This window comes from Frieseomelitta varia, unplaced genomic scaffold (genome assembly GCF_011392965.1).
Source record: "Frieseomelitta varia isolate USP_RPSP 00005682 unplaced genomic scaffold, Fvar_1.2 scaffold_366, whole genome shotgun sequence".
Classification (NCBI taxonomy): domain Eukaryota; kingdom Metazoa; phylum Arthropoda; class Insecta; order Hymenoptera; family Apidae; genus Frieseomelitta; species Frieseomelitta varia.
The window spans coordinates 163,909-188,806 of record NW_025110108.1 but is presented as its reverse complement, the minus strand read 5'-3'; the positions used below and the strand labels follow the sequence as shown (position 1 = coordinate 188,806).

Genomic DNA, 24,898 nt, shown 5'->3' with positions numbered 1-24,898 from the left:
CAAGAAAGGGTGAAGGACGGTGACGAAGGAACGGAACAAAACAGGGGGAGAGGGAAAAGTTCAGTTCATTGGTGAGCAGGCGAGTAGCCAGACCACCGGTGCTTTGCATCGGAATGTACCTTATTGTTGTCTGGTTTGCACAGCGCCGAACTCTTCTGACAGGTGCCATAAAGTCACCGAGCGAAGTTATGTCCAAACAAGACTTTGCCGGGAATAATAAAATCCTGCGTCTGTGCAAGCGTACACGGACGGAGTCGTCTTCTCGGCCTCCTTTTTTTTTTTTCTACCGAAGTTGCCTGCTAGCGATATTCTGCATTCTCCTTCTCGTTTCAGTAGGATGCAAAGCGATGATCGAGATACTATTAAAATATCAAGCGCGTGAAAATGTCCTGACAAGTTTCATATCATTGTCTATCGATGGTGTTGTCTTTTTTCCAAATACGTTTAAACAGAAATTTGTTCTACGTAAAAGATAGTGGTGCTTTAATATTTACTGAAATAATACGTATGTTATTGCACGTCGCGAGTTCAAGAACAACGACACTGTGAAAAATTATCGATTTTTGTTCTAGGACGATTTCATTTCAAGACTGGTCACAATTTGATTGAAACTATAAACGAGGAGCTAATCAAACGAATTATCGATGGACTTTGTAGACTGCAAGTCTTCTCAATAAAGAATTAATCAATGTCAGTTCTACCAGTAAATTTAAAGTATCGTTAATGATGGAGAAATGATTGAAAAAACTGAAAAACTTGTCGAGCACGTAAAGGCTGCCGAACAAGATAGTTCCATAAAGTTTAATAATCACGCAAAAAACAATTTGTCTGTGTCATTATAAATTGATACGAGCTAGCTACTTGCACGATAATTATAGGGTATAAACTCATTCTAGTCTCAAGTGACAGTGTACCAATAACAATTTCCCTCTTTATAGTTGCTATAATACTTCAAGATCGTTTCTTACTTTATTGCTCGTCGTGTGAAACTGAGTGTTCATTATTCGTCACACGCAGAATTTCGAGCTGAGATAGATCTCTTTTACAATCGGTGGCTCGTTACATTCGCTCAGCCGAATGTTGGCGAATTATTCTTACTTCTTCTTGTCATTATGGTTATGTAGGTGTTCCTTTTTTTCTCAGCTTTACTGCTGCCTATAGTTTTATAAGGCTTCGTTCCGAGAACGAACAGTGAGATCTTCCTTCTCGGAAGATAAATTCCCGTTTTATTGTTCCCTTCCCATCGCGTTCTTTCCTGCCTCGTTCCTAGTCGCTTGATCTTTCAACCGTTACATTATACTTCTTCCAGGGATAACAGATTCTGACCGTGTACGTATTCTGCGAATTGCTTCGTACCTCCTCCGGCCTCGTTTTCATTGTCTTCATCCCTGGCCAACTGCTTTTTCTCCGTCCGGTAATTGATTTCGTTATTGTCGCTCTCGGTGATGATCGACTCGAAAAACTAACTAAGAAGAAACAGAAGCGGGATGTTTTGTCGTTGGTTTCTGCAAGGAATTCAGTCGCGGAACCGAGGCGATTCGCAAGTCTAAGCATTAGTCATTCGAGAAAAATGTATTTCTTAGTTTGACGAGTTCGTTCGGTTGGTTGAAAAAAAAAAAAAATAAAAAAAAATAAAAAAAAATGTGCTAATCGGTCGGAACATCGTGCAAATATTGAAGGGGCACTCGCGTTTTTCAGCCGAGGTCGGAGATCTTTTTCACGCTCCCTTGCACGCGTGCACTCCATGTAGATTCTCTTTATCATCGGCAATTATCGACCATCGCGACGAGATGTTCAATAACCGGTCCATATAACGCGAGCGTGTATTCGATTAACATTAATACTAACCATTAAGGCGTTCGATGCTCGAAGAGAACGATATTCCGAAAGTACGAGCAACGAAAGTCCACTTGCATCGAAGTGTTTTATAAGCCCTGCTAAATTTTCCAATTCAGCGCACGTGTGAGCAGCAGATGAGAAATTTGAAAACCACGCTTGATTGCTCACATCCACGTAGCAATTTGCACGAGGTTACAAAAACATAATTAATCGATGAACGTGTTAGCCCCGCGACGATTAGAACTTGCAGCGTGTAAAGAACTGCGAAACATTGTCATTGGTACTGATAAAAATTTTTTCGCAATAACGTTCGCGAAATGTGTGAGATACTTTCGCGAGCCGTTCGAGGGCGGCGTTCGTCTTCGAGTTTTTCGAGGCGTGGAACACGCGCCTCGCCTCTCGTGTCGCGGGAGAGGATTTTTCGCCGGTGCTTCTCAACTCGAGTGTGTCCGACATCGCATGGATTCAAGAAGAAAAGGAGAGAAAGAAACGTAAAGGTAAAAAGGAAGAGGAAAAGAAAAAGGAGGGAAAAGAAGAAAGAGCGAAACATCAGGAGGCAATCGCAAGATCGTTCCAGGAAGTTCATCGACCGAGACGCGATCTGCCTGCCTGTAAGAGAAAACAAAACAAAACAAAAAAAAAAAAAAAAAAAAAAAAAAAAAAAAAAAAAAAAAAAAAAAAAAAAAAAAAAAAAAAATTATAAAAAGAAGGAGCACAGACACACAGTGCGAGCGAGCAGGAGAGTCAAAGAGGAGGGAAAAAGATGGAACAAGGAGGAGGGAGGGACGAGAGGGACATGAAGAAGAAGAAGAAGAAGAAGGGGGGGGGGGAATGTATCGTTTTCTGCATATTCCTTCGAAGAAGTCGTAATAAAGCCTGTAACTTTTTAAGTAAGTAAGATCAGCGATTTGCCGCTCTTTTTTTCCCTCATGACGTCACCATCCCTTCGGAAACGTCACGCGATCCGTTCCAATCGTTTCACCGGCTAATTGTGTGCCTGCAAAAGTGTCTCGGGCCAGGTCGTGCAGGTTTCTCGAACTTTCATCAGCTTGACGCGACATTCGGGAAATTATAGCTGGAAGATCGATCGTTTGGTACGACTTTCAGCGAGACTCGACTCTTCGCTTTTGGAGTGATCGAAAATCTTTGACAATAAAAAGATGATAAATTGCAATGTGATCTGAAGGCATTGGTAAATAATTAATTGGCTAATCGGTTGTTTGATATTTTGTTAAAATACAGTTTCTTTATTTCCTCGTCAGAAGAATTTGAGATATCGAAAGAAATCTTCAATATTATTTTTCTATACCGCTGAAATTTCAGTCGATCATATTTAAAGATCAAAGTTACAGCCAGAAAGCAAATGTAGAAACTTGGAAAGACCGCTTCTAAACTTCCGAGCGGTCGCGATAATTCGTTTCTCTCATTATTGTGATCCGATTTCATTCAACGTTTGAGAAGAAAATTTTCTTGACGAAACGCACAAGTTTCGATCGGGGAGATTTTATAGATCTTCCCTCGAAGCTGATCGCTCTTTCGTTTAGGAACGTCGTTTGTCGGCAGCACGCGTGCAACGTGTTACGATAATGTATAAACATTGAATCAAAAACTCGTTAAGAGAATCAGCGCGTAAAGAGAAACGAGGAGGGAGGGGGTTGAGCGCATGTAACGAGTGTATAACTCGAGGCCGTTGGAGGATAATCCGCGGTTTCGTCGTTGATTTACGACGCTTGGAATGCCGAGGACGCGTCAGCGGCGTCTTTTCCCTGTAATACTATCCCTTTACAGTCGAAGACCGGAATATTCTCGTCAGCGTGCTTTTCCAGGCAACGCGCTGCGCCACGACAGGAAAAAAAGAAACTGTATCGAGCGAGCTTGATGGAAATAAGTTCATAAATTGTGCCGCTATTCCATAGATTGCCAATTTTTCTTTTCTTTTAAATATTAGAACGCTAATTTAGAATAGCTCTGCGTAGAAAAGGAATCTGTTCGTTGCAAAATTGTATGTTATTAAATTTTGCTGTTTCGTTTGACATTTTTGACAAAATTTCACGAAACTTTAAAACATCGACGTATTTCTGATAAACGTGATGAATCTCAGTGGAATTGTGTGCTTGGTCTTCAATGGAATTAATCGGGACATGCAACATATTTCAGAATTCTACTCCCTCGATTCGTCACCAAAATATAACTCCAACATACAATTTTAAAATAACTCTCCGAGTTCAAAATTCTTCCACAAGTCCCGAAATAATTCTTCGCCGTATCTCTTCCTCAAGTGAAAACTCATCGAACGGGATCCACCGAATTGTCGCGTAAATTTGTTCGAAGAGGAGACGATACATTCGTGTCTCGTCGAATGGGCGTTTGATCGAATCGAGCGAACGCAAAGAAGAAGAAGAAGAAGAAGAAGAAGAAAACAGCACCGTCAAACCGATTTCTTCGCTCGGCTCAAGCTAATTACGCTCCGGCTTCCGGTTGGCTCGCCGGTCGCACGTTAGTCCTTCCGGCGGCGGAAGCGGCACGTACACAAAACTAGTAGCCACGCGTGCATAGTTTATCGCGATATAATAGAAGCGTAGAAGGAAGCATCGGTGGAAAGAGAAAGAAAAAGAAAGGGGAAAAAGAGGAATAAAAGGCGAAGAAAGAGAAGGAAGAAAAAGAAAGGAGGAGGAGGAGGAGAAGAAGAAGAAGGAACATCGGCGACGGCGGTCGTCGCGCGGAAAAGGGTTGACACGCGTGCACGTGCACGTGAGCGCGCGCGTGGAGGCGCGCGGACGTGTGTAAGGGCGTGTCCTTGTGGCGTCCTTGCCCTCCGGTCGTTCACCGTATGCACGCACGCACGCACGCATGCACGCATGCGGCCGGGGAGCGCCCACGCAACGCGCGTGCATGTTTGGAAGCCGGGACACGCGGTCTTTTACGTTTACGATACTTACCGGGCCCCTTCCACCGCTCGCTGCTTCGACTAAAAATAACTGGCGACTCGAGGAATTCGGCGTGCATCGATCAGCGTTCACTACCACCGGGTCCCGTCGAAAATCTAGTAGAATTTTATTGCCACAATTCTTGGCACCGTTCCCTGATCTCGAGGAATTTCGCGTGAAAAGTGACGATGATTCTCAAAGGGATGATTGATGGCCCGGTGAAATGGGCGTATAAAGTAGTGAACATACGACTATGTTTGCACGACGTGACACAGCTCGAGCATGGGACAGTTTAGGGAGGATAGAGTTTGTAGTTTGTAGTTTTACGAGATATTTGGAGGAGTAGTTTACGAGTCGGAATTTTATGTTTCTGTGAATGAATACGAGGGAATATTCGCACATACGTTTCGTTACTTTTGGCGCTGTCAGTTATAAATTTTCGAAAACGAGCTAGTGATAAATATACATAGGAAAATATTACATTTGTTATATTTTGTAAAAATGTTAGTTTGAAGATTGGACGAAGCTTGCCGCGTGACGAATGATTGAGAAATAATCGTTCTTACAATGTGGATGTTCATATGGAACAATTTATCGGTAAATTGACAATTTGAAATTACAGATTGTACATGAAGGGTATAGGATAATCAACTGATCTGTTGAAAATTTACTTTTGGAACTTTATAATTATTTTCGTACAATCGGTAACTCTTAACTCGTTACTCGTGAAAATTTTATAATTCTATAAATTAGCTCTCTGAAATCAATTTTCCAAAATGAACGTTTATAAAAACGAATAATTTTCATCGAAATTTTCGGCAACATGATACGTGTTATTTCGAAATCTGCACGTGAAAAGCATCTTTAATGAAGACTGATACCTCGAGGTTGATACTCTCGTTCAAAAATTCTATTCTTAATTTTCCCAAAATTTGATTGACAAGAAGAAGAGAGGAATGTCGAAATCGTTGATTGCAATGTTCCACGAACGTGGGTAAGCGGAATTACACGAGAAGTTTAATCCGTGACGTAACATGTTTCGCGGATTTCTTTTTTAGAAAACGATCGTTCTGACTAACATTTTGGCTGTGACTAATCGCGCCGTGGGTGGAAAGTGGGAACATAAAAAAACAAACGCGTCTTGAATCGAGAAGTTTCTTATTTTTGTGATGGTAAATTCTTGGAAAACAGAGAGAATCCTTCGAATCGCGATGTGCTCGCGTTCGATCTAAATCAATTGCATAACGATTTTTAAAGAACTCGTCGGATGCTGCCGTGCTTCGAAATATATTTATTTACATCTGCGAATGAAACGGTACTTTCGATCGTGCGAAACGCCACTTTGTAGTTAGAAACGCACACTTTTTCTAATCTGCAAGCACATGGCGCGGCTTTATAGCTGGAGTAATACTACATTCGTAGTAATCGATAAAATCTTCAGGTAACAGTAACAATTTTGCCCCATTTGAATTTATATCTTCCAATTTTTTGGTAGTTTCAAATAACCCGCGGATTATTATCTAAAAACATTTTAGAAAAATACCGAATTTATTATTTACTTTAAAATTTACGTAGAATTGTTCGTTCTGTAATTCGACATCTGTCGTTCACTGAGATTGAAATATCTTATACACGGAAATTTATCGGGAACACGAATGGAGAATTGTCTGTTTGAATAAATAATTTCTTCGCAAATTTTCATCTGACTCTATTGAATAATTATTTTATTTAAAGAAGACTGTTTTATGCAGCATGAACGAAAACTAATGATTCCTCTTTCAAACTTCGCAGTTGAATGTGCATATATTTGTATAAGAAAGTTGCATCACGTACAAACTGCACGAAAATTCATAGCTCGTCTTATATATGTATGTATAAAATAATCTTACAGCGTGATATGTCAATAATTCGTGTCTGTCTAATAATTACAAAGGAAGCAGACTACGTGAATCTATACACCAGAAATAATCCTGGTGTACTTTCCGAACACTCGAAATACACCGGTTACGTCAAACACGGAGTCGAAAAATCGCCGTGAAACATCAACTAGACGTATGCAACAACGGTCGGAGAAACTCCAGACCTTTGTGTACGTGCCTATTTTCAAGATTCTCGGAGAAGACGACGAAGAGAGAACGAGAACGGGCAGGACGAAGAAAACGCGCGGAGTTCGATCCACAAATTACGCAAAAGCTAGACAGCCTCTGAAATAACAAACTGTACGCGCGTAGACTTATTTTCATTCCGCGGCTCGATAATTCGCGCTCTCTGCCGCGCGTAGCTCCTTCTTCATCGAGGGGTTTTCGACGAGAGCCGGCCGCGGATTCCGTCGCCGGCAACGTTACGGCCCATCTAAATCGGGAACCCGCGAAACAACAAACTATTTCCATCCCGATTTGAAGACCGAGGCGAAATTTTATTCGCGACGGCCTACGATCCGCCGACGAATCGCATCGAGCGGATCCCCGGTGCTCCGGGGAGGCGATCAAAACAACGAGCAGGCAAAAGAATCAAGAAGAAAAGGGGAAAGGAATGAAAGAACAAGCGCGCAGAGAGAAGAAGAAGAAGAAGAAGAAGAGGAGGAGGAGGAGGAGGAGGAGGAGGAGGAGGAGGAGGAGGAGGAGGAAAAAAAGAAAAGCAAGTGAAAGAAAAACGAGAAGAAGAAGTTTCAGCAGACGACTGGAAGAAAAGAGTTCCCTTCTATTTTCTGGCGCCTTCTACAAGAGAGGCCACCCCTCCTCCTCCTCCCCCCCCCCTGCAACAAATTCTTACAGCAGTTCCGGCTAAAGAGAAACTCGACAGCGGGGTACCTTTGATGCCCCCGGTAGCGTTCTACCGGTTGAACTTCATCTTTTATTCTCGGAACGACTTCCGTGATCCCAGCATGTTGGAGATCAAAGGCGACTGCTATCTGTGGGTGCACGACGACGGTGCACGCACACACAACTGTGCGGGACCGCGGATCGTTCGTTTCGCGATTCTATCAGGTTTTAGAAGGATTCCGCCTTGCCTGCTGCCGTTCAACCTCCCGTTTCTTCCTACTCCTTCGCTCTTTTTGCACGCTGCCGTTGGTTGCTGCCGCCGCCGCCGCCGCCGCCGCCGTCACCATCGTCGCTGCTCTTCCTATTTCTCCTTCGTGTCCGACAGGGACTCGCCTCTCTACTTCAGGGGAACAGGTGGGTCGCACGAGGTCAGACGTTTATCCGTCTAAGAGGAAGGCAAGAGAGGCGACCGGTAGATGCAAAGAAGGTTGAGTACCTCGCACGAAGAAGGCCTCGTGGCACGACTCTGCACGAGGTATGCCATACGTACCGTCTTTTTCGACTGGTCGACGCCGCGGGAGGGAAAGAGAGACAGCGAGAGAAGGCGAGAGAGAGAGAGAGGAGAGAGAGAGAGAGAGAGAGAGAGAGAGAGAGAGAGAGAGAGAGGAAAGAGGGAGGGACGTGCGCCGACGACGGACAGGGAGTAGGATACACGCGGATAGAGTGAAAGAGAACGTCGACGACCATGGAACCAGAAGGGAGTCCTGCATATGCAGGGAGGGAAAAAAGAGGAAGAGGAGTATAGGGAGACGGTTAGACGAGGAGAAACAAGAAGATAAAGCTGAAGAAGAGGAGAAAGAGGAGCAGTCGATGGAACGAGGGGCCACTCACGTGAAGAGAGAGAAAGAGAGAGAGAGAGAGAGAGAGAGAGAGAGAGAGAAGCGAACGTTTATCCGAGATTCCGCGCACAAGATCCTACGGAGGACCGTTCGATGTGCGAACGATGTGTCGTGACCCACCCCCGTGAATTTCCAGTCGTGAAATATCAATTTAGATCTCTGTACGGTACGAAGAAACTCCGGAAGAGTCTCTCGTTTGAAATTTTCGATTGGAGAACGCTCTTTCGAGAGGTTGGATCGTGTTGAAAATAATAAACTGTCATAGTAGTAGATACAAAGATGTAAAATATGACTGGATCTTCAAGGACCACGTTGTGTCCTTGTAATAATACGAGGGATTTACACATATTCCAAAGATAAATTACAATTTGACTATATCGTTGAGGGCCGCGAATCGCGCGATAATAATTCTGTTCCTAATCGGTAGAATCCTTTTACACGAACGAGCACACAGTCGGGCCCGGTTTCCCTTCGAATTTCAAAAGGAGTCAAGCCGCTAAAAAGTCAAAGGCCCCGGTGACACGAGATCGCTTCGACGCAGCCCTTTTCGAAAGTCGATGTTTTTCTCTGGCCGGCAAGGTTGGAGGCGCGTTGCTCAGCCTTTCCTCGTCAGTAACACCGTGCACGGTGCGGCGTGGTGTCTGGTCACCGGCGAACGGCGTGGCGCGGCGTCCGTGCCAAGCTCTTCTTTTTTCGCTGGACTCTCTCCCTCTCTCTCTCTCTCTCTCTCTCTCTCTGTGGCCCTCTCTCCTTTGCTCTCCGGCATCTCCGGATCCACCAGCCGAATCCGGCTGTCTCTTTCTTCCCTTCATACCAATCTCTTTCCCTTCCAGCCATCATGCACCAAGCCAGTTCGTTCCTTCGTTCGTTCCTTCCTCGCAACGTCCGCGCGTCTGCGTCTCGACATCGACATTCACTGGCGCATGCCTCCGCTCGAATATTCGCTTCTGAGACGCGAGCCTCCTCCTTTGTCCACGCGTCTTACCCTGCTCGACTCGACTCGACTCGACTCGACTCGACTCGACTCCGACTCGCTCGCTCGCAAAGTTTGCCCCCTTTGCCGCGCCCTTTCTCTTCGACCTTCCACTCTTCGACTTCGTCCTCGTGTGCTCGGCCCGCCTGCTCAATACTGTAAACAACCGGCGAAAAGAACCTTTGCCCGTATGCAAAGCGTGCACCAGAGTCCGGCCCGTGACTGCGTTTAACATATCGGCCGTGGTTAACGGGCCGATGCGAGCTGCATTCGACCGAGGTGGTGACCGCCGCGAAATTCGCCGGATCAACGCCGGCGACTCGGAGTGGGAGGAGGAGGAGGAGGAGGAGAAGGAGGACGCATTGACGACCGAGGCTGCGGGAGAACGTTCGCGGTTCCTGAATATTCCGATCGGATAACTGTATACGCCGCGGCACGCGGGACCGATACGTCGCCTGGTGTGTCGAGGCGGGAATACTGGCCGAATTTGTCTCTTTCCAATCGAGGGAAGAGGGAGGGGGGAGGGGGAGGGGGTGAAGGGGATGGTGGCCTGGATTTTATTGTCGTATCTTTGTTAATGTTAACGATCCGTTAATCGTTTCGGCGCCCTCAATTTTGCACGCGAAGGCCAGAAAGAAACTTGTTTAGTTCGTTCGGTTTCTTTTTCGGGAATCTCAACTTCAAATTGAAGACTCGAATATCCCGTTTGGAAGATCTACAGTCTATTGGAGGTGCGTTTGTTGGAACGAAATTTACGTACATTTACGCACCTGAATCTGCTTGTCTGAACGTGGACGAAAAATCATAGATAGAAAAAAATTAGTGAATAAAATATCGTATTTTAATGTTTTTTTTCAGTATGATAAATAAACGTCATAGAATTCGGAATTCATTAATTCTTCCCGATACAATTCGTGCAAATGTTAGGAGTTCGTGCTTAGATAAATGAATTGAATCAACAACAATTTCATTAATAAATAAATCTCTAACTTTTTAACAAGTACATTTGAATAATATGAAATTGATCGAATCAATAGCAATTCCATTACTCAAAGATTGACTAAAATTTCGGTTGAATAATCTAACTTTTAACAAATACATTTAAATAATAATGTTGAATCAGCAAGAGTTCGATTGATCGAGGATTAATTATAATTATCATTTCAGTGTATTTCTCGCTAGAATTATCTATTCTACGGTAAACTTCGCGAGAAAACGTCTCATCATGGATGTGTTAACGTCCGACCCGACGTGGGTTAACACTTAGCTGGCAGAACGCGTAGAAAAGCGCTTTACATATGTACGTGTTGCGTCGAACGACATGTTAATCTCACTTTATGAACAGAATGCGTATTAGCTCGTAGTAAACGGCGTAACTTTCTCCTCCGGTTTTCAATATTTGTAATTTAATTTTCAATCGGGCGTCCCTATGAAAATTCAAACAATACATTCGTCGCAACTTGTTGGCTGCAGTTCGACCTTTGATGGTTTTCGTATTTCGTAAAACAGAAAGATTGAAGAAAAACAAGAGAATGATTATACAGCGTGGAAGGTTGCACGCAAGTCGAATACATTTTTATAAGCAAATAACTACCTGTTAAATTAAGTGAAAAGGATCTCGTTCTTGCCGAGTTTGAAACGTGTTCAGAAACATGTTTCCACTCGTTGGTGAACTTTGCTTCTCGCATTCGTAGCAAGAAATATCGAAACATTCTGATTGGTTTCCTCGATGCTTCATTGATATTAAATTTAGCTCGTCGTGTCACGTTCAGTTCGTTAGAGCCAATTAAAAACTGAGAAGTCAATTTCAGTTCGATGACAGCCAAATAAGTTTTCGTTGTGATAAATATATATTAGAAATTTCACGATTGTTGATGATTTATTCATTTATTCACAATTATTAGTTCACAGATTTCAAATCGAAGTAAATCAGTTAATAATCCAGATAGTCGAGGATTAAAAAAATTCAACGTCTTCGGAAACATTTTCAGAACTACGCACCTCGCTCTAGCCAGACGTTCCCAAACATCGTGCTTCCTCCTAAAATTCCATCGTCCTCGTCGAACAAAACACGAGAGCGTGGACCCTAAAAACCGGCGGCGCGACGTAGCGTCGACTTTTCTGTTTCTGTTTTCCCGTTTCGTTGGCATTCAGAAATTTGAACGCTCGAGTTGACGGAGGTCTCCGGCGAAACGCAAAAACTTCCCTTCGATCGTGAGACGAGGCGGAAAAAAAAAAAGAAAGGAAAAAGAAAGAAAGAAAGAAAGAAAGGTTGGCGCAGAAAGGGGGCGGGAGAGGGAGGAAAAAAAAGAAGAAACGGCGAGAGAGGCACAGACAGCCACGAGAGGAAGAAGATACGGTACACAATGAGGGACAAGGAAGTAAATAAGTAAATAAACCCCAGCCGGCTTAGCAAGGAGGTGTCGCGATGTAAATAATCGTCTTTCTCGAGGATCCGAGGCGCGAAAGTGCACGTGTCTGTAAATATGCACATGGTAATACGTGGCGAGCTTTTCCCAGTCTCTCTCTCTCTCTCTCTCTCTCTCTCTCTCTCTCTCTCTCTTTCTCTCTTTTCTTCTTCTTTCCACCCCTTCTCCGGGTCCCGCCAATCTCCAGATTCTTTGATATTCTCGGATCTCTCGTACACACGATACCATCTTCTCGCGACAGCACAGGCGTTAAGTAATTTGCTTATTTCTTTTTGCTCGCCGTTAATAGCTCCTCCATACACTGGCGCATCGAGACGACTCGCTGTTTTCGACTGTTTCGGCCAAATTTCGCGGAGAAACTGTCAGTTTGCGCGGATGTCGAAGAAAAAAGAGAGAGAGAGAGAAAGAGAGAAGCATTTAGTTGGAAAGGTTATTGTATAATATTTGAAGTAAATGAAATAACGATTGCAACGTCTCGCCACCTGGAGATTTTCAGTGTTGTTTATACGATGGATGTTGTGAATTTTAGTATCGTTTCATTGATATCACTTTCGGGATATTGTGGGATTGTGGTGAAGATGGAATCGGTATGAAATTGGTTGATGAATCAAGGGATGATACGTATACTCTTCATTCTGCGACACAATCAAGACAGATAGTTTAAAATAGGACATGAATAGCAACACTAAACTAGCTGGTCAATTAAAGTGTATTATGAATAAAATTCGTCTTTGGCAGAGGAGTTCAAAATTGAGTTTCGCGAAATGAATTTACGTTGCTATAGAAATTAGAGAACTTGTTGCAAATTGCTGATTGTCAAAGTAAATATAAAATTGTAACGAAACAAAGACGAACGATCCTGTGCCGGATCGTTAATTACGCGGCTGAAAACTGGTTCCTGCTGACATATTCATTTAATTAGCCATTGCTAATTAATTATATCTCCCTAAGAGAGAACTAGCTACGAATCCGAAGCAACGGTTCTATCCGTTACTTTGTTACAACTGGTTAGAACGAGTTCCGAAAAGGATACGCTTCGAGCTATCCTCGTGTTACCTTCATCAATAACCACGTTTCCATTAATTACTTTTGACGCGCTGTGTCTCGATGGACTGCACTAAAGCGCACGAAATCGATCGTTTTATTTCTAGTTTCTGTAATCGCGTAAAATGATGTGACACGGTGTGCGATGTCTCTCATCGCAGAATGACAATATAATTCAAGTAAATTATTTGAAGTAAATTTAATACATTGAATATTGTCTGATTATAACTATGATTTAATAGGCAATTGATCGGCCCATAAAATTAATCGTTCAATAAAAATCGCCTGTACTTCAAGCGAAATAGACTTTGGCGTCTGACTGTGATCTTCTGAATCTACTTATTCCCTCTAATGCTCCCGAATTGAGTAATTTCAGTACGAAATCAACGTCCGTCCGTCGACTTGCTCCTTTCGACAGAAAGTTCGCATAAAAGTGTAAATAGCAGGGGACAGTTTTGCGAACTGAGATGAAGAATTTAGGTTGCGAAGAGTTTAAAGCCGCGGACATTCTTTCCGCTGGAATGTTTAGCGGGATACGATTTTAACTCTCGGACAAGTGTACTGTTTTAAATCATCGCGGCTGGCGTAGGCGTGTAAAATGCATCATCATAAATTACGTTCAATTTATGGAAGGAAAACAAATAAATTTCGCCGAAAGAATTTGTTTGGCGCGCGGCTATTACATACACTTTGACTTAACCGCCCATTAAACGGTTCATTCATCTGGCGTCTGCTTTTCATTTCACCGTTTCCTTCCCGTTCCTTTTCCTCTTCCCTTTTTTTTTTTCTTTTTTTTCCATTCATCCGGCCGTCTTTTTACCGCCGCGATTAACATTTACCACGGTCCCATGCTATTTTTAGTCTGCTAAGCAAACACCAAGCCGAGAAACATTAAGGAAATCCGGATTAACATCGGCATTGTAATTCAAATAACTTCGATGCGCTGCGTCTGAGGGAACTCGTACAACGGTTAATAAACACACGATCGTGTTAAGTATTCGAAACGCAACGATTGTCTGGCATTTCGTTGCCTTACAGAGACTCTGGAATTTAATACAAAAAGTACGGAGACGATTTTTTTTGAATATATCTCGCAGAAATTTTTGTACGCGAATTTTTGGTATTAAAAACAAGGGATCTAATTGTAAAGGAAACTTTCGAAGTAATTCGAATAATCGTCGCAAAAGAAACCTTCAAACGATCTAATTTGCATGATAATAATTTTTGGGAAGTATTAAATTTGTTTCATTTTAAAGAGCAACGAATATTCTTCGAATATATTCACGTGTGTTTTAGTGAAATAATTTAACGTTATTGCTGTTTTATAACTAAAAATATTTCTTGAGATTAATTGGATCAAGAATCTTGGCGATCTTGGCCGATTTAATAAATATTCTGCTGCTTTTCACAACGCGTTTCATTTAAAATTACGATGACACATTATCGTGGAACTAATACGTTGTAAATACTGATGATTGCTCGAAGTATGTTTCGGCTGCTTCACGGTGTAATTAATTGCTTATCGTCAAGGATTTTTACTTCAAAGGTTTACTTATCAGCGATTTCACGTCGAAATAACGTTCGCTGTCGAACGATGCCACGTATTATACGAAGTATTACACGAATAAGACAATATAATGCTTAAAAGGTAAAGTGTAATTCTCTTTAACGAGCACGTGCCTCACGAACATATTATGGCTCATTCGCGAGCCATAATACTTACACGTATACGTAATGGCTTGCCGTATGCATTCCTTCTTGCGTTGACCCTCGTCACATACATGAGTCATAAATCATAACCATGTTGTATCGCGGATTTGCAAACAGCCTCATATTCGTCGAAGATGTCGTTGGTCTTTTACAAATTTACAGCTCTATCGAGGCGTTCCAAGTGACATATTCGTTCCTTGGACAACGGTTCGAATACAATACAATTGACGAAGCCGCCCGAAGACGTGAAAATTACAAGTCGACGTCAATTGGTACTTTTATCTATTCGTAGAGATTTATCAATATTCTTTCCTGAGATTATTACTATTACTATTAGTGTCTTTTTTCTGAGTCATTGAGTTGGTTACTTTTCAGCTTTACTGTGATATGATTTCTCTTAGAAGGTCATTTCTTAAGAAATTTTCATTTTTTTTTTTTTTAGCAATACAGAATTATATGTAGAAATTACATCGTATCATTGAAATAAGTATTTTAGGGAATATACAATATCACGAAGATTTTTGCAAACAGATGAAATAGGATCGTGGCCGTGCATATTTTTGGAATTGCAGTCGTAAAATTTGTAAATCCACTATTTTGACGAGCTTGAAATTTAATTCATGCACAGATAAATAACTTTCGTACAAATGCCTCGATTTCCACGTAAATTTAGAGATTCGCCGGAATCATCTGCTTCCGCGAATCGCGCGTATTAATCTGCTCTTTCAAATGGAACAGCAACTCAAACAATCGTGCTGAATCGTCTCAACAAACATTCGTCTCGCTTGTTTATCCACGATCGCGCCACTGTTCTTACGTAATTACGATGATTCGCCTTAAATGTCAAAGGCAACGAGGCGCTGTATCGTTTAATATGTAACGACTGGGAAACAGAATGCAATGTTATGCAACCGTCTTGCGCGAGGGTCATTGGTCATTCAACCTGGCGTAGCATTGGCACAATGTAGGTGCTGATTGAAGTACGGAACCGACATGATCACCTTGATATCTCTACCGTGCAAATACATATATTACGAAGCGACAGGTAAAATGTAGTATTTGATTTTGAGAAGTACATCCTTTCGTGCTGTCAATCAATCCTCTTCATTGAACAAGCTCTCATGCGACAGTTTGGTAGAATCGTTACTTTGCAAGTAGATGTTCATGTATCGCGAAAAATTGTACAAGACGATTTTTCTTATTTAAACAAACTTTCACAATTACTTTTATTGGTGATAATATCGATGTTTTAGACACGAGTGTATTATAAGAATATTTGATCGAACTGGAAAAAGATCGAAGATGTTAAAAAAACTGATAATAATTAGATTGGTGGATCATTCGTCTGTAATAGCTGTATCTAATATAAGGTAAAAAAAAAAATATCTAAAAACAAGAAGATGATATGTCGTAGTAATAGAACGATAATACCATATACCTAGTTATAAAAGGACGATAAGAAAATATTATAAAGAGTTTCACTCCTTGCAATCGTAGAGAGAGGGGTGATTGCTTTCGACGATGTCCCATACACGCGTTCCCATATATTTTTCTAATAAAGATGCAGCGTTGTATTCTCATTAGTATAATGCTCGCCGTACTACAATTTGCGTAATGTGTCTTAATAAATTCAATTGCTCCCGCTAAGCAGATGTCTCTCAACGTATAACAATGTAACGCTAGCCAGTGTGTAACCAGCAATGAGATCGCAGCATCGAGTAGACTTTCATACAAAAGTTACACACGTAGCCTAAGCATCGTGTCTAACAACAAGGATCGCATTACGGAGCGTGAATCACTTAATATTAATCTAGTACAGCCACGTGGTACGGCCAACACAGACTACAACTACACACGCCTGTGATACGATGATTGCCCCGGTCGTGGCTTACACGTGTGCACTAGGAACCCTAGACTAGACAAAGAATGTACGTCCGCCATTTTGTACGTCAGACGTCCGGCAGACAAACAAATATATAACTCATACGATGCTCCGGAATAATTGATATTCATCTGTGGTTCCTGTTAGATCGACATGCGTGTGTGTGTGTGTGTGTGTGTGTGTGTGTGTGTGTGTGTGTAGACTATCGTAGTATAGACTTGGACTTGGATTTGTTGCGTTAGTATTTTAGTTACATTTAAAATCCCTGAGGACTATATTCTAGATTAAGCAAGTTGATTAAATAATTTTTTTCATTAGTTAAGTTAATTTTAATCACTGGTTCATGAATTTGCATAAATTTTGAATTTTCGGAGTAACTAGCTTTCGGAGTTGTTGAAACAACTTGGTAGAACTGATGTTTGATAACTTTGTAGAGGTACGAGAGAATGGATGGAAGATTTGTGTAAAATATTTTAAAATATTCGACATTTAACAGAGTTAATTTTAAATACTTTTAGGTTTCTAGATCTCTGCGTGTTCGAAATAATTTATGATAAAACTATATCATAAACACTTTAGAGGCTGAATGATAAAATTAATACATTTGATGATAATGTGTCTTACGTATAATATCCACAAAGCACTTTACGCTGTCGAGATTAAAAAAAAAAAGAGAACACATTTAAAATTCGTTGTCGCGAACAAAAATTAAATTTTCATCGTGACGAAAAGGAATTGGACGCTTCAGTGTCAGCCACGTCTACACAGAAAATACGCAAATTGTAAATGTTCATGCGTCAATCGTGTCAGTTGACCAACGAGCGGTTATTTATCCGAAGGTAGATGGTCGATGTATGAATTGCATAACGTTTCATCGGGTCGCGTACGCGTTGACGGCTGGCAGGATGAAAAATGAGCAATACATTATACACGATCCCCCCGTGAGAAGTGGGCCATTGACCCAAGTAGGTGTAACGACATATTATTGCAGTAATCGTGTCTGCGAACGAGTCACCGAGCACGAATCTACCGAGCGGACGAAGATAGAGCGCGTCTAATTCGACGATTGAACCTGTCTCTCGTTTCTGCCTCGTCACCAGTGGTTCTACTACCAGCCAGTTGGTTTCCACTGCCATTCGTTGTTATGTAACGTGCACGTTCGCCGGTGATGCCTCCTCGCGTTCGCGAAAATCAATCCACATCCGTGACTTTGACTGCCACTCGATCTTCCGCGATGAGGTCAATCCGTTTGAGCGTCTCAAGGCTTTGGTACAAGGAACGATCGTGAACTTGTGCTTCTCAGACGATCCCATTTTACATCTCGAGGGGAGTTTACATGGAAGTTGGACTTTGATGGAATATCAAATTCAATTCAATTTCATCATGCTATATGTTGAAACATTTAAAATTTAAAATTCCGTTGTTAATCCTTTTAGAATCAAATCCCCTATCGAAAAATTATTTTCTAATATATTTTTCTACGATGAATGCATTTGTCGTTTAGTCGATTCACTTGTTCAAGAAATTTTTGAAACTGAAGCAAGAGTAAATCAACGTTTCTATGTGACCGAATACGCAGAGCGAAAGAGGTCCTTAATTCAATTCCATTACACACTTTTTCATTCGAGTTGCGTCATCATCCATCGAGATGAAAAAAAAGAGAAACAGTTATCCAAACAAAAAACGATTCTCCAGCAGACTTAATCCTTCGCGAACACCTTCGCAAAACACATATATAAGTCCCCAGACTCATCAGAATGCGTCATATCTACAATCTCCGTCTGAACGACCATCAAAGAGCAAAAGGAATACCATTCTACTCGTAAAACGGACTCGAGTCAAAACCTGTCGATATTAATCACTCGAAAAAATTTCCACTCGTTCGTTGACAGTACAACACGTTTTTTCCCCCTACAGCGTAGACTACGATTCGTTTTATTATTCTATATATGATAGAACGCTGAATTTTACCATGATCCTTTTTTTTTTTTTTTTTTTTTTTGTTACATAGAGAACGAAGATTGTATAACGATTGTATAACAGCTATTTCACAGAAAGTAGACTTTTTATTTTATTATTTTGTAGAAACCGTTCACTTTAATACGATTCGTTGTGTAAAAAACTATAGATTATGCCAATTTTTTTATTACCGTAGATTTTACATTGTCTCTTCATTAATTTTGAACCAGTTTTATGTTATTATTTTATAGAGAACATTCTGTTCTACTATCTGTCTTTTCTATTTTATACAAAATTATACTCTAACCTATAATTCCTTTTGCTATTGTACGAAGAACACAGACTGTATTGGAGTTCTTTTTCTAATTTCACACGGTGCACAGACTGTACTCGTTTTACTTGATTAAAAAAAAAAACCGTGGATCGCATCACAATTTGTTTCTCGCAGAGTTTGACTCTCACGATGATTCGTCTTTCTGTTTTACAGAGAACGCAGATTGTACAACGATCCGTTGCCGCGAGGGGCAGACGTGTCTGTCGGAGATGAAGTCAGGTCGACCGCGATGCGTTACCTGCACGTATCGTTGTCCCCGGAAGCGGGAGCGCGTCCGGAACCGAACACACCGTGATCGAGATCCATCGGCAACCATGTTGTGCGCCACCAACAATATCACCTATCCAAGCTGGTGTCACATCGTCAAGGACGCCTGCGTTACCGGCTTCGTCCTCGAGACGCGACACGCCGGCCCCTGCAACGCCTACGACACCTCTCCTTTCTATATCGGTGAGTCCTCGACACGCGATTACGTAGATGATACTAGTTTGCTCGTCAATGAACACTGCCGGCTGGATCCTGTCTGTTCGAACTGTATTCCACCTCCGTATTTCCCGAGTAGCGAGGCTCGATACATACACACGTACCTCGTTCATAGCCAGACACTCGATCGCGATACGCGATGCATTTACTATGCTTATTTTATAGCGATATATGCCTTTTGATCTTCCACTCTTCCTGACTCTTTCATCGGAGGACTCGTGAATTTAACGGTTTTCAAACCACGATCAAACAAACTCGAAGAACATCCGATTACTTCGCACTTTTATAGCTGGAGAAGCGAGACGACTCGAAGTTAATGCTCAGAGCTGAGAATTATTCAGCGATTTGAATAATTTCTCTTTTGTTTCCTTGTGATTGCGCTGTGATTTTTCCCCTATTTCTTGTATCGTTTATTTCTCTCGTGCAAGTTTCATGCTTCGGCGATTGTTCATTAGCTCTAGCATCGACACGTTCGAGACGAGTCACAATTTCGATTCCTTCATCCACCAGAGAGAAGAAATTTGTCTCCTAGATACAATTAAAAGTTTCAGAATACGTCTAATAATAAAGAAAACAATTTCTTTAGATGCTGTAAATTGTAATTCCCGTTCGTCTTGAATCTGTTAAACACCTTCAAGAGCAAACAGAAAAGGAAACGGAAGAAGAGAAAGAAGAACAGTGAAAAGTAACGGAAGAGACTAAAAATTCAGAGCGTTAACTGGTTTTTCATGTAGAGCAAGCAGAACGCGTGCGGACGGCCAATACCGTGGCGGTCGACACTTCCACTCTGATTTCGTTTCGCATTTAGTCGATGTCGAGGGGGCCGCGTTTCCCATGCCGTGATAAAGCGGAATACGCGTCTGGTCATTTATCTATTTCTCTCGGAGGCGTGGGCCATTCACGAGAGCCGTCTGCGAAGCAAGCGATCGTCGTAATCCAGCGTGGAATTCGCCTTGTTCGAGTCGCCTCTGAGAATATACGCGCCTACACGCTAGCTTGTCTCGCCCGTTGAACATAGTCAATCGCGAAAACCTAGAGGATAGCCAGCCGTGGTGGAATTCCAGAGTTCCGCTTACGATCGCCTCCTCGTGCATGCATTCCTCTTCCTACTTGGTTGTTGTCATCCGGGAAATCCGTGCAGCTCGACGAATTTTCATACGAATTTTCGATAAATGCCTCTCTTTCTTTCGTTTCTTCGCGAACGTACGATGAACGAGTTCTTGCGAAATGGTGAAAACAGACCTTTAAAATTTGGATCGATCGATGGAAAAGATACTTTCTCTTTTTTAATAATTTAGAAAAATTTCTGGAAAAAATAGGAAAAGACGATACTCGAAAGTTTATGAAAAGATAGTACGACTCAAGGAGATGGTACAGACGAGACTAACTTTCAATGTATTTCATCAAAGATTTCACTAAGTTTCCTTCAATTTCCTCAATTCTAAGTATCCAAGTGAAAATTAAAATAAATAATTTCGATTAATTACTTCCTCTGACCTTTCTTTTTTTTTTTTTTAATAATTCTGAAAAACACAACATCCGAGGTGTGACTCTTTCGTTTCTCTCGATCGATAAAATGCTTTTGTCGATGCGTGTACGTATGAACGTTTGTGTAGACGTAGAAACCTGTTGCATGTCGGGCATAAACGGGTAGAGTTCACGCATCAGCGTCTAGCATCCTGAATTATTCCAACTTTTATCTCAAGTGCGACCCACGATTTTCCAAACGTGGTCAGAATTTTATTCAACTCGTAGAATGCTCTACATATTGTCTTCTTCAATTATTACCGATACGAACGTATCGATAGTCTAATCGAAACTCGTATTCCAATCTTAAAGTTAGATCGCTAACAACAAGATCAAAACATTGATTTTGCAGGATAAAATCACTTGTTAGGAAAATTACACGCCGATGTTTCACAGATAGTTATTCCGCCAAGATTCTGGGGGTAAGTACCTAAGTCTCTCACGATTTTTTTCATCAAAAGACATCATTGTCTTTCTAGACTCTGTCCGGCTAGATTCTTGAAGAACAACATCCCTATTTTTTAGGCAACGCAATGTCAAGCTGTTCCCCTAACTGTTCACACTTATGTAAAAGTCCCATGACACCCGATAGCTGCACGTGTGAGCCAGCCGTCGCCGGATGCGTGGACTGTTCAATATCACTTATTAGTTCTACTCAGTCCTTAGATATGAGTCCCTATCATAAATAAATCGGAGTGCTCTTCTGATTAAGAGATCTTCTTAGAAAGAATCCGTTAACACTAACACGTTGAGTTATGTGGCAATTATGTATATTTTTCTGCATCAATATTTTCCTGCTTTAACAGAGTTATGTGGCAATTATGTATATTTTTCTGCATCAATGATATCCTTGTTGTATTATAACGATTTATTGATATTACAAAATTGCAGTAAAATACGTAACAACATAGATTGATTACATAGTAAGCTCAAGTGAAGTTAGAAAAAATCATAGAGGAAAATGCTCAGGAAACTTTATTGCTCTTATTTTTTGTTATTTTATTTGATCTATATTATTATTCCATTTTTTTTTTTTTTTTTTGGATCGGTGCACAGTAAAGAGCAGTCTTTTAATTTCAATAGAACTAGACAAATCATTTTACGGCGTTCTATCAGTAACATGTACAAAGTTAAAATTACCTTAGGACTCGATACTTTATGAAATATTTAATTCTCAGACCCATGCACTTGGAGAAAATCATTTCATGAAATAGTAAAGCTTGTTAACCAGTGTAAAAATTTTCTCTATCGTTCTAACCTGTCTTGCAACATAACTGTAAGCTAGACCAGTTCAGAAAAATCTTTCACAATAATAAAACTTCCTAATATGATCTGTTATATTGTTACTCGATAAAACAAATTGACATAAGACAAAATTACGCACGAAAATGATAGTAACAATAATAATAATTATAATAATAATACAATAATTTTATTAGCGTATATCAGATTGGATATTTTTTCACGCGTTTATTAATATTAATGGTAGTCTCCATGGACAAAAACGGACAGTGTAGATTCCCTTCTCTGAATTATAATGGACACAGTTGAACGTGAGTTTCTTTCATACTGCAAACGCTCGTGAGTGTATTATAATTTAATCGGGAAACGATACAATGACGCAAATTCACTGTTACGCAAATTATAGGAGAGGTACGTAATACGTCCGTGAACAGAAGCTTTTGAATAATTGGCATTGTCTTTACCTAGCAAACCATAAAGTAACGGTGTTAACGTTTGAGCCAACGTCAAGCTGGACGCAGATAAATTTAACTTTATGACACGCATTAAAGTTGTCGACATGTTTATAAAACGATACGAATAATACCGATGATGAATAACGTGCCTCGTTTGCAGCTATTGATCTGCAAGTTATTATACCATATATTATTCGCTTTTCTACGTTCAATTGTGAAGTTGTTATTTTGTTGGTGGTATGATATTTTACGTGATTATGAAAGTGGTTCAAGTCAAAAGTCGTATAAAAATACGATACTTGTTATTTATGTTGTGTTATGTTGATTTATAATGACATCGCGGTATTTTTTCAAAAGTGTGCGGCGAATTGAAGCGTGAAATGAAATTGGTTATTGTATTGGTTAAACAGAACTCGTTTCCTGTTTATTCTGACATCATTTGATAAATCATTCTCTGTGGACTTGTGATTTATGTAACATAAAATGATTAGTTTTTTAAAATTTCATTTTATCAGAAAGTAAAAAAAAAGAATATTTTAATCTATTCAAAATTGATTGTTTACCAAGTAAAATTGGTGATTCTGAAGAATTTATTTCCTATTGTTTTAAAAATTGACAACTTTTAATCAAAAGTATATACAATTCTTCAATAGTAAATTATTAAATTATATTAATTTTATTAATTATATTAATTTTATTAATTATATTAATTTTATTAATTATATTAATTGTAGTGAATTTTACACAATTATTAAGTATTTAATTGTAGTAAATTTTATATAATTTGATATACAATAGCTCAACAAGTAATCACATTCTTTTTACCACGTCGAGTCACATACAAAGAGAGTCGCGAAATAAATAAATAAATAAATCTCGCGTGTCATTTGCATTTCAGTTCCTCGTCACGTGTTATGCTCGATCGATCAGAACTAACCGATGTATGAAAGAAAAAGAAATAGAACAACGTGTAAAATCAGAGTAATCGGTTCAACGTGTACGATCGAAGCAACCATTCGTTATCGCCCACGATGTGAAAGATGAAAATAAAAAGTCACAGTCCGTCGAAGAAAAAGCTCGCGAAGTCGTTTTCGAGTCGCCGTATTCTGCTGTATAAGCCAGTGTTATTCGCGATCGTCGATCGAAAGATAGGATCGATTTCGCGGCGGGTTCCGTGGACGATGGCCGAGATAATCTCGAGATCGACGTGGCGTGCCCGGAAGCGACGCGCTGTACATCAGGCAGACGTTAATTTAATAACCACCCTTTTTTGCTTTTGGCTCTTTGTTGCAGAGGAGGACAACACCTCGAGCAACTACGGCGTCGACCTGGCGGACGAGGACACGAGATTCGAGGAGTCCCTCTCGTACAACGGGCAGACGCATCGTTCGTTGGCGTTGTCGTAGCGCGCGATCGATCGATCGATCGGTCGATCCTGCTCGCCAACACGACGCCAGTCGTAGATTTCTCTCCGTAGGTGCTCGCTCGAAGGAACCACGCGGATAGGTGAAACACGTCGCAGAAAAGAAAAAAAGAAAAAAAAAAAAAAAGAACCTCGCCCCTTTCGATCCATTCGTGGATTTATAGACGATCGAGGGGCAATAGAGAGGTAAAAAATCGATCCACTAATTCGCGGATCCACTACGAGGACGACCGCGCGATTGTAGAATAATAGATTCATTCATTTACGCGAGTTTACGCGGACGAGTATCGATGAGTAACCAAGGTAAAATTCGTCCGTTCGCGGATCTGCGAACGATCCACGCAGACGACGAATGAAATTGAACGCGAGAAAGGATCCGATCTGGATCGTCGCGCGATCGAAGAATAAAAATTTGTCCATTCGCGAATCCCGCAATCGGGAGGAAATCGATATCAATTTGTCGCGGACGATCAAGGAATAATAAAATAAAGTTCGTTCGTTCGCGAACCTGCGTGGGCGATCGAAGAGTAACAAGATCGAATATTCGTGCGATCTGCGAACGATCCGATCAAGTGAAATCGGCCGAAGGATAAAATTCAACGCGTGAAAAATGCGGACGAGTACCGCGTTCAATTCGCTAGATACGATCCAAATCGTATTGGAGGAAATGTCACGCGAGATTCACCGTGTGAATTTCCGCTCAAACTTCCGGAGAACTCGAGGAACGACGCGAACCAGACATGTCTGACCTCCTGGAGGTCGTGCACGAGCGTACACGCTGGGAACGCCGTTTGAAATCGTGCTGACGTTCACGACGCTGAACACGGTGAACACTCGCGGCGGATAACCGTAGATTAAGGGCAGATCAGTATTCTTTTCTCCGTTTTCGGGAGGATTTCGAGGTTTTCGCAGGTTCGTTCGCGCACAGGACGACAAGCTTCTTCTTGTTTCTTTTTCTGTTTTTTTTCTTCATTTTTTTTTTTTTTTTTTTTTTTTTTTTTTTTTTTTTT

At 41.1% G+C, this 24,898-nt stretch overlaps 1 protein-coding gene across 1 annotated transcript in view; it reads left to right on the top strand.

Moving 5' to 3' along the window:
- Positions 1-24,898, top strand: part of LOC122530947 (follistatin-A) — a 30,011-nt gene that overhangs the window by 3,791 nt on the left and 1,322 nt on the right. Inside the window, exons 5-6 of the mRNA XM_043658384.1 lie at positions 18,912-19,208; positions 23,759-24,898. The exon at positions 23,759-24,898 is cut by the window's right edge and continues 1,322 nt beyond it. Coding sequence (XP_043514319.1) covers positions 18,912-19,208; positions 23,759-23,871 — 410 coding nt within the window. The 3' untranslated portion in view covers positions 23,872-24,898. The remainder of the gene's footprint in view (positions 1-18,911; positions 19,209-23,758) is intronic.